Source organism: Meleagris gallopavo, chromosome 1 (assembly GCF_905368555.1).
Source record: "Meleagris gallopavo chromosome 1, MGAL_WU_HG_1.1, whole genome shotgun sequence".
In the NCBI taxonomy this organism is placed as follows: Eukaryota; Metazoa; Chordata; class Aves; order Galliformes; family Phasianidae; genus Meleagris; species Meleagris gallopavo.
The window spans coordinates 48,935,714-48,945,926 of record NC_139404.1 but is presented as its reverse complement, the minus strand read 5'-3'; the positions used below and the strand labels follow the sequence as shown (position 1 = coordinate 48,945,926).

The window sequence follows — 10,213 nt, the reverse complement described above, 5'->3', positions numbered from 1 at the left end:
TCCCCTCCCCTCAGCGCCGCGCGGCTCGCTGAGCCCGCGGGGGAGGGGAAGCAGTTCCTTTTTTTTTTTTTTTTTTTTTTCTTTTCTTTCTTTTTTTCACCCCGTGCAGAGAGGCAAGCAGCACTAGGGAAGGCAGGGGGCGGGGGCCTTAGCGGGGATCAAGCGGCTGACCCGAGAAGGGACCCCCCCCCCTGCCCCGCGGCTTCACTGAGGGGCACACGCGGCTTGGCACCCTGGAGATCCCGCCCCCCCCACCGCCCGTGGTCGCCGATCTCCTGAAAGAACTCTGCGAGGGGAGCAGCCCCCGCCCCGCCGTTCGCGGACTATTTGTTCACAGTGCGCCTGTGCGCTTCCGCCGCCGTGAATAGGGCCGGCCCGGCCACGGCGGAGGCGAGCCGCAAGGTGCGCCGACGGCGGAGTGCTAAAAATAACTGAGGCTTGTTAGCAACAGCCTCCCCATTGGCCGGCCGGGCCCAGCGGCGTGTCCGGATTGGTGCGCTGCCTCAGCGAATGAGCCGAAGGGGGTGTGCGCGCGGGGCGTGGGTGGGCTCGGCGCGGGGTCTGCCGGGAGTTGTAGTTCCCAGCACAGCGAGGCCGGGTTCAAGGTGGTGTGAGAGCCCCAGCTCTGAGTTCTAAAGAATTCCCAAGGAACGTTCCATCGCATAGCGGCGTTTCTCTTGGAATAGGATCTTCTCAGTACACAGCCATACATGCAAACGTTTCTTTCACTGCCTATTTTCAGAATGGTCAAAGACCACCAGAGCAGTTCCCCATCCCCTGGTCAGATAACTTTCCATGGCCACTGCCCCCTGACACCAAATACTGAGCTCCTCTCCTACCCTGCTCCCACAAAGATCCTCAGCACCTTTCTGGACTTTGCTTGTCTTGCCTAAATCAGGAGTCCTTCACCTTAGAATAGAATAATTAAAGTTGGAAAAGACCATTAAGATCATTGAGTTCAATGGTCAGCCCATCCCCACCATGCCTACTGACCATGTCCCTCAGTGCCACATCCACATGGAACACCCTCATGGATGGTGACTGCACCACGTCCCTGGGCAGTCTGTGCCACTGCAGCACCGCTCTTTCTGACAATAAATTCTTCCACATATCCAACCTGAACCTCTCCAGAAGTCTCAAGGACCTGAATCTTTCCTGTATTCTCAGGAACCTGAGGTTTGCCATAGAACAGGGCTACTTTTGGAGCTAGGTTAATCACTTGGAGTTTAACAGGAACTTAGCTACAAAAGAGCTCCCTAACAATCACTTACTTGGCTGGAAACAAAATCACACAGTCAGCCAGCAATCAGGAAATTAAAAAGATGGCATTATTTTTAGCACCGTTCAGAAAAAATGGCAATTACATTGCTAAAATTCTATTGTTGTTTTAATAAGGTGTTACTAAGAGGGTGTTTACACATTAGGACACTTAAAGATATTTGCATCTTGACCACGCTCCTGTAATTACCCAGCTGCGCTGGCCCACGTGTGTGAGGAGGAATCCTGTCCCTGTATCCGCTCCTGCATTCCCGGTCCTGTGGTGTAACATCAAAGCACAGCCACCAAGTCGCACACACAGAGGACAGGAATGGCCCAGCCGCAGGGGCAAGGTAAGTCCTGCTGGGCTCATCAATGCTGAGGAAGGGCAGTGAGGTTGTAATCAGCATAATTAACAACGCCGTATACTCTGAATCCTCTTTACATCCAAGTCACACGACAACCTCAAGGAAATGGATTTCTTTTTCCTGCTATTGAAATAGGCAAAACATCTCCAGCTGATCTCCATAATGAGAAAGCAACATTTCCTCTGCAGGTACGGTTTCTGAAAGCAGGATTTCACCTATGTGCAGGGAAAGCTCAGAGGTAGGCTCAAGGCATCTGCCAGCCCTCAGCACTTTTTAAAGGTCATGTTTCAGGCTCAAGGGTTTTGTTGATGCCCTTGATGAGACGATTCAATGACAGGAGGTGCATTGGAGAGCTGCTGCTGAGCTCAGAACTGAGCTGTGACACGGTGGCTGGCCTTTGGTCGGAAGGGGTGTGTAGAGAACATCCCTGTTTCACAAGGCAGCGATGCCTTGTTAGTACTGGCAACAGAGGCCAATTACCTAATAGGCCAAGAGTTCCCATGTTTCTCCTCCCCCTCTGTATAAACATTTAAAATAAAAGGATTTTTTACTTATTACATAACATCCTTTTGATTGAAGGAAAAAAAAAAAAGCACTAACTTTACCTAGAAAAGTAATAGCAGGAAGATGTTCAGCCTCATGCACTCAGGATTTGCAGCCAGCACTATGGGAGTTCAGCCCCATGGGAAAGGCAGTATCCCTTCCACCTGTCCTTGTCCACTGCCTGCAGCCAGGGAGCCCCTGAATTGCCTGCACCAGGAGCATCAAAGCTGGTGATGCTTCTCCAGAGGCAAACAGCACACAGCAGAACACTCCTCGTCCCGTTCCCTCCCTCATCACTCCTTTACTATGTGCTCTGGGATGCAGTTCTGACAGGAAATCTACTGGACAAGAGTGATTTCAATGAGTTTTGTTCTGTTGCTCTCTTTAGGTAACAAATACTGGTAGCCCTGCATGGGTATCATTCACCAGTGAACAGAAATCATCACCATGCAAGCAAAACTGAGTTTTTCTGGGCTACCCAGCTGTATCCATTACCTTTGTCTGAATAAGCAGCTCCAGGGCAATGTCCCATCCGTGCTCTGAAAGTACCAGAAAGGCAGTGGCACTGAACCGATCTGAGCAGCAGCATTTGGCATTCTCCCCAGAGCTGTCTGAGCAAACAAGGCAAAGGGAAAAGCACCCGTCCCTCCCTCTCTCCACCTGCCCAGTGACTCAGAACAACTAGAAATGGCAGCTTTGCTCTTGCTGCTGCCAAATGCAGACCGATACACCCAGAAGAGCGAGGGCAGCAGGAGTGCCAAGGAAGTAAGTGTGCTCAGCCCTTTTTGGGGGTGAGGGAAGGGATGAGGGCTCTCAGATCTCTATAGCAACCCCTGGTTAAATGGTCAGGAACAAGGGCTGCTCCAAAATTAGATCTTCTAGGTTACTCTGCATTAGAGGCACTAGCTCTGAGAAAAAAGGAATTCAAACTTCATTTCCCACTGGCTTCACTGAATGACATTTCTCATCTAAAAAAACTTCAGGGAAAGAAAAGAAAGCAGAAAAGATATGTACCAACCTTCTGCATTCCTTATGTGATATCCCAGGCAGCCTGACTGAGAGTAACTGATAAATTCTGGTTGAAGTGATAAAGTTCGACGTACAAAAAAAAAATCTCCATGTCATGTACTGGTTTTTAAAGAAATACAGAATTTAACGCAACTGATAATGGCTTTGACATGAGCTTCCCAGTCAGGAACAAGAAACAGCCACTTACTGAGGCAGAAATACTCAAAGAGTGGGTTTGCTGGAACCAGAGAACTGGTTTGCTCCGAGTATATTGGCAAATAGCATCCACATTAGTAAAAATTAACCAGAAGGTGTGCAAGGGAACTGAGGTGCAGGGAAGAAGACATACAGGTTTTCTCAAGACAGCAAAAAGCCTGGAAGAGCAAAATAGAATTCATTGCCGGTGGGGAGGAAGGAACAGCTGAGATAGCTGTAGGACCACTCACAGCTAGAGCCAGCTACAGCAGAAAGAAATGACTTGTTGGGAAAGAAGATCACAGTTTGTCTCCTTGTTTTCTCTTAGCTGAAATACCTAAATGGCTACAACAGGTAGAAGAAACATTTTAATCAGAGAGGAGCTAGAGGAATCAGTACTAGCTTCAGGGGAATAACTGAAATCCCAAAGGTGCCTTATACAGACAGTGACTGCCCTAAATGCAGCACACACTGTGCTTTATGAAGACTTTAAGGCCCATGGGGCATGGTATAGCTCTAATTTAACCATCTGGGGCACACAGGCAGTTATCCCTCTGTGTAAAGGCACCCGTTTCCAGATCTCTGCTGAGCAAACAGACCACTTTTAGCCTGCACTGGTATTTGACAAACAAGCAGCCCCTGGTTTTCAGCATGCATACAGCTAATAGCCTATCACACAATAGTTGGTTTCCAGTTACAGCAGGGAAGGCTTTAACTTATTCACAAGAACAGGACAGCGAGTCAAATAGCTTAGTAGGTTTTAGAAAGGGATTGGATGTTTGCATGGTGAAACAACATCCACAGCCGTTTTAGCCAGGATAAGGGTTACAAGCTCAGCGATCCTCATGCTACGGGACAAAATGGTCAGTGGCTGGGATCACACACACACAAAAGCAATAGCCATTCCCTCAAGCTCCTTGTAGCAAGGTCACATGGCCATAAGCAGACACTGTCAGAAACCTGATAACCTATTGTACAGTTCTAGCTGGGCTAATCCTCTGTGTCCCCAGAAAGCTCCAGGCACAGAACGAACCAGAGAGAAATCCTTCTGTTACACAAAAAATAAAAAACAAGAGAAGTAGCTTTATTGGTATGCATCCTACAGGAGTGGTTACAGAAAGGGCCTTGGATTAATCTGTCAAAGAAAACATGGAACAGCTGCGCTCTCCCTAGGAAAGCACCAGCCACAAATGGTGCTAGCTTTTTCACAGAACAGGGCAGCATGGAAATATACTGGCGGAAGAGATGGGGAGCAGACACACAGGACTGGCCCTCTGTGCTTCAATACCAACGTGTGGGGTGATTTTTAACAGCTGAGAGGAGAGCTGGTAAGTAGGGAAGCAGAGCATTTCTCCACACCAGCAATGGCACTTGGTTTTTACTGAGCCACTCTCCTCCATATGCAAATGATTGCCCACCAGGGTATTTTTTAGCGAGTTGAGACAGCTTCTAGCAAAGCTACTGAAAAAACAAGAGCCAGTCCACATTTACTGTTTCTGATAGTCAGTTCCAATCAGGTTTCAGTCCCTTCTCAGCCCTAAAGATACTACTGAATTTGTACTGCTTTAGAAAACATAGTCAGCTGGTTTTCAATAATAGTAAAGTCCAGAGATGTTCCAAGACCCTCTTGCCAACCTGACAGGAAGTGTAGCCTTGAACAGATAGGATCACCTCTTCTTGAATCCATATTTTTTCCTTTCATAGAAGAGATCTGTCTTGGAACTGCCCAGGTTGACAATCTTAGGGCAACCATCTCTCTGCAAAAAGAAAAGAGAACATGAAGTGGGAGTTGAGCAAACAGAACACCAGCATCACATACACAGTTGTAGGAGACTCATCCCAGGTCCCTCTCCCCCCACCCTGTCCTCAACATGCATTTCAAACACCTGTGTAGGCAGACTGTCCTCAAACTCTGGTTACTATCAGCAAGAAGAAAAAGGATGGATGCCTTTTTAACACTACTCTAGGACAGTCTCCTCCTCAGGGTGAAGATGGAAAACAGCTCGTATAACGGTTTAATGAAAAGGATGCTTGGTGCCTCAAGACTGGATTCTTTCTAAATTAGGATACAGAGGATTTATGAGGCTCAGAGGAATAACCTTTCCCCTCCTTAGCCACAAAGAATCTCGTTGCTTTAGATGTCACTAAGCCACTCTTGTGTTGAGACCACTCTCAGCTGTGACAGCAAAAGCGAATCTCAGATTTCCTGCAGGTTAGATTGATTACTTCAGAGACTATGTGGTCATCTTGGGAGAGGACAGCTATTCAGAGCAGATATGTGGATTAAGATCTTGTACCTGAATTGTGATAGAAAGTATGCAAAAAACAAACAAACAACAAAACCAACAACAACAACAACAAAACATATGCAAGAAGGGGAACATGAGAGCCCCATCTCAGAGGCATAGCTGCAAACACAAATCAGAGACATGCACCTCTCTGCAAACCACAGAACATTTGTCAGTGAGCCACCTGAGCCCAGCATCTGCATAACTCTTGAGGGCAAAACGTTGTGGCTGGCAACAGCAGCTGAGGGGCCCAACAGGCAGAAGAACACGTGTCCTTGACTGTTGCATAAGGCTGAGCGGATTACATCTAGAAAGCCTCTGGGCAGATGTCAGCCGCTGCAGAAACTGCACTCAAGCTGTGCCATCAGTACTGGCTCCTGCATGGGAGAAGTGACCTGCTGGGGAAGGTCTGCATAGTAAAAGTAACAAGAAAAGAGTAGAAGGGAGAAATCAGTTGCTACAACCCATCTCTAGCTACTGTCTTGTTATTCAACTTGGAACCTCAGCAGCAGGACTCTTCCAAGCCTTGCCTCCCACAAACCAGGGTGCCTGTGACAATCTTGACAGCATTACTGCAGGGCTCTGCTTATTCTTCCACCTCCTCACAAGGAGGTAGAATATGAGCATGCTCCTGTCCCCCAAGAAAGGTTTATATTTTGCAACTCAGATCTGTCCTGGATGACAAGGCAGATCTTGGACCTTACCCACAGACAAAACTGAGGTAAAACAATACCTCAATTTCTCTCCAGGGAGGCACAAACCAAGGCTAACCAGGCCCTTTGCGTTGTGTGCCTAAGTGCATTCACCTCCATCATTTTAAGATCTGATTTCTTCCTTCCTGATCCTTTTCAGTCTTCCTCTGAGGATGAAGGAAGATAAGTGCTGTGACTGAAGCCTTAGGGTGGTAGAGCTTCAGGTGCAGAGCTGTCCACCTGTTTTTCCTATTCTATTCAGGTCAGCACCAGCTATTGTAATTGTGATGTGTACCACCTTTGGCTGTTCTTGCTCTGAGCATTCTACACCTGCGCCAGCTCTGTTCAATCCTGCAAGTCAATCTTGTCACTTGCTCTTTTAGATCTGTAAATTCACATTCGCAATAGTTCCTAATATGCGAGTTTGCTGGTACAGAGCAATGGTCTTCTACAGCAGGTTTCATCCAGCTATCAAAATACCTCAATTCTGACTTGCTATTCTGCTCCTCCAGCTCTATATTCTCTATAACCCTCCCTTCCAGAGCAGCAGGCTGTTTTACATCTGAACCTACAGATGAGACTAGATTATGAAAAATACCCATCAGGAATCACTATGAATTGGTAAAAATAAAACACACGTCTATTTTACCAAGTGCCTTGGTTTCACAGACAAGTCAATAGAACTACTGCTTCTCACAGCATTTCCAGATGTAGGAGGCAGCACCACCAACAGCATTTCTATCCACATATAATACTTAGATACTAAGAAAGATTGTGGTCCTGTCAGATCTACTGACTAAATTCAGACGAGGGTTTGCCCTGCAAGACCTCTAGAGAAAATATGAGTGCTGTAGAAAATTAAAGCAGCAGCTCAGTCGGCTGAGCACATTCTTCCAAATCAAACAGAGCTGTTTGTCAGCACACTCTGCTGACATCAAGGTGTGCTGGAGATAGTATTTGCAAAGGATCCAGCCCAAAAACTACACAACCCTTAGTAGATACTCTCCGTCAGGTCCATATTCTGGCATCATGTTTTTGCATCTCCCTATGGTCTTCCTACTACTTCACTGGCAGTCCTTCATGGCTTGCACTCACTGTGATGGATATTATTGCATACCTAGAGAGTGAACATCTGCCTTGTCGCACAGGCACAGCAAGTATCTTTCAGAAAGAGAAGATTAAACTTCTCTTTCTGATTTTTTATTGAAATAAGAAATTAGCAGAAAAGGAGGTGTTTACAATATAGGCCATTGCAGACAAGAATTTAAAAAATTCACACCCCACTGAAATTATACAAGAAATGTTAAGCTTGTAAAAGACAATTAGTGGAGAAAGGACAAAGGACACTAAGAGCTAACTTTACTGAAACACAAAGATAAACACGGGTGGTGATTCTGTAGGCCTTACGGTACCATACATGCCAGTGGCATGATCATACCATGTATGGTATGATCACAGACTCAGTAAGAAGCTGATCCTGCCACTGCCTTTGCAGCATCTAAAATATCTCTGCTGCTGATAAAACCTAGGCTGAGAGATCTAAGTAAGATAACAGCTGAAAGTGATAACAAGCAGCGTGTAGAGGAAGTGAATTGTGAGTATGCATCGCAAAGCACTCAAGGGTCCTCTGGGATGTAGAATCGGGGCACTGCTTGCTATCTCAAAATGCTCCATTAATACTGGGAACCAACAACAAAAAAAGAAAAGTGCAAGGTAATGAAAACCAGTGCCAGTTCTGAGAGCAGAAGCCAAGCATCCAACATCACTATCACTATCAAGCATCCAACACTAATATCACTAGCTTTAAAGATAAGCATCGCTATTAAACAAAGACATAAGCAATTCTACAGGAGACTGGATGACAACGTACATCTTTTTCCTGGATGGTACACTCCTTGCAGTAGTAGGCATCAGACACCCCTGGGCCCCCGCAGATCACACAGCGCCCTTGGTACGAGCCGTAGTTACACTCATCACATATGCGCACGAGGGTGCAAGGCCGCACGTACGAATCACAGATCACACATTTGCCATCACCTGCAAATACAGCAGTCTTTGGTTACAGAACGTCCTTTTTTCCACCCCACATAAAAGAGGAAAAGCCTTCTGGACAAAGAACTTGCCTGTACACTCAAAGACAAGGCACTTAGACTGCAGAACTTTAGCTTACAGGTACAAGCTGCAACATTATATTTGTATACAGACTTCAGAAGCCAACAGCCATGTCATTTGTGATTAGCTAACACTGCTTAAGTCATACCATTACTTTTACTCTGGAAACTTCCCTTAACGTTTCATTTGTGAAAAAATGCCAGATGGCCAGGACTAGCGTCCTTACCTACAAGCAGCAGTGTAAGCATCTCCCAGAGAGCCATACCAACAAAAGTCTGGTGTTACTACCCTCAGAGGAATGGGATATGAGATTGTACTTGTGGTGCTTTTAATCCTTCATCTGTGAGAAGGCCAAAGAAAGGGCAAACTGGCATAAACAGCCACTTCACAGAGTTGCTCTTGCTTTCTCACAAGGAACTGAGTGAAATTCAAGCACTCTTATCATACAGGCAAACAGCCATCAGATGCCATTGACAGACTCTGCTGTGCTGGCCCTAAGCCAAAACTCTGACCTCCAGATGAAAGGCTTCATATCTTATTACCAGTTCCCAAGGCATTTAATCCTGACTCCCACAAACAGCTCATTTAACCTGCTCTTAAATCTCCATCCTGACTGCCCTCAGTTACTACCACTGGGAATCTGTTAAACTTCTGCGTGCTCTTGAAAACAGTTCTGTTGCTTCAGACTGTGCTTCTCCTCACTTTGCTTGTTTTTAAAATTTCCTGGAGCCTAGAAATAGCTGGCTTTCTTGTACTAAGCTCCTTCGAGGATCTAATGATTGACTGTGCTCTTTCTTTGCTGCTATAGGTGAGCACTAGCATGGAACTGTAGGGGTTGGAAGGGATCTCTGGGGATCATCAAATCCAACACTCTTGCTAAAGTAGGTTCCCTGCAGTAGGTTGCACAGATATTTGTTTCTGCATATTCATCTGCTGTAGCTTTAGAAAGCACTTTTTTCCATCCATTTCCCATTCTATTAGATGATGAAGGGAACCCTTCTCAAGCTGGGGAATCAGATTCCAAAAATGTGCTTTTCTTCTTTGAAATCATCAGGCTGATCGCTCTGCATTCTGGATTAGAAGAAATCCATCAATCAAGCACTCATTGTATCCGCAGCCACTGAAACTGCTGCAGCATGAAGAGAAACCAAGCTGCAGGCTCTTACCACAGTGTTGGGTTCTCAAACAACGGAAGATATACTTACATTTTTCACAAAGCCTTCCAATTGCTGTAAGAAGAATTAAAAACAAACATACATTACTTGAGGCAGAAATGGGAACGCGGCTACAGTTAGACCACAAACACAAGCGATGCCTGTCCTCAAGGCACACCCACCCGGCCCACAGTTCCGGCGCACGGCGTCCGGCCAACGGCACCCATCGGCCATAAGGAAACCCGCACGCGGCGCCGCACCGCGAAGGTGCGAAGCTCTCCCTGAGCGGAGAGCTGCGCGCGCGGGCCCGAACGGCCGCCCGACCCCACGTCAAGGTGCGGTACTCACCGACGCCCGCCTGCTTGCGGCAGAAGATGAGATCCGGATGGTGCTTGGCCATGGCGCCGGCGACACTTCTCGGCGCTCTGCCGCCGTGCCCCGGTCCTGGCAGGGGTGTGGAGAGCGTCTGACAAAGCGGCGCTCCGAGAGGGGACGCCGACCCGTAACCGAGCTCTGCGTAGTGCTTCAAGCGCAACCCGTCTCGCCGCTCCCTTCGACCCGGGGGACGGCCGTATCCCCACTCGGGGGTCGCCGCT

At 47.1% G+C, this 10,213-nt stretch overlaps 1 protein-coding gene across 1 annotated transcript; it reads right to left on the bottom strand.

Moving 5' to 3' along the window:
- Nucleotides 1-4,434: 4,434 nt before the first annotated feature.
- Nucleotides 4,435-10,176, bottom strand: PHF5A (PHD finger protein 5A). The gene is made up of 4 exons (XM_003202297.4): nt 9,966-10,176; nt 9,669-9,692; nt 8,222-8,388; nt 4,435-5,128 (listed from the first exon to the last, which is right to left on the bottom strand). The coding sequence occupies exons 1-4, from the start codon at nt 10,015-10,017 to the stop codon at nt 5,039-5,041; spliced, it is 333 nt and encodes a 110-aa protein (XP_003202345.1). The 5' UTR covers nt 10,018-10,176; the 3' UTR covers nt 4,435-5,038.
- Nucleotides 10,177-10,213: the final 37 nt, after the last annotated feature.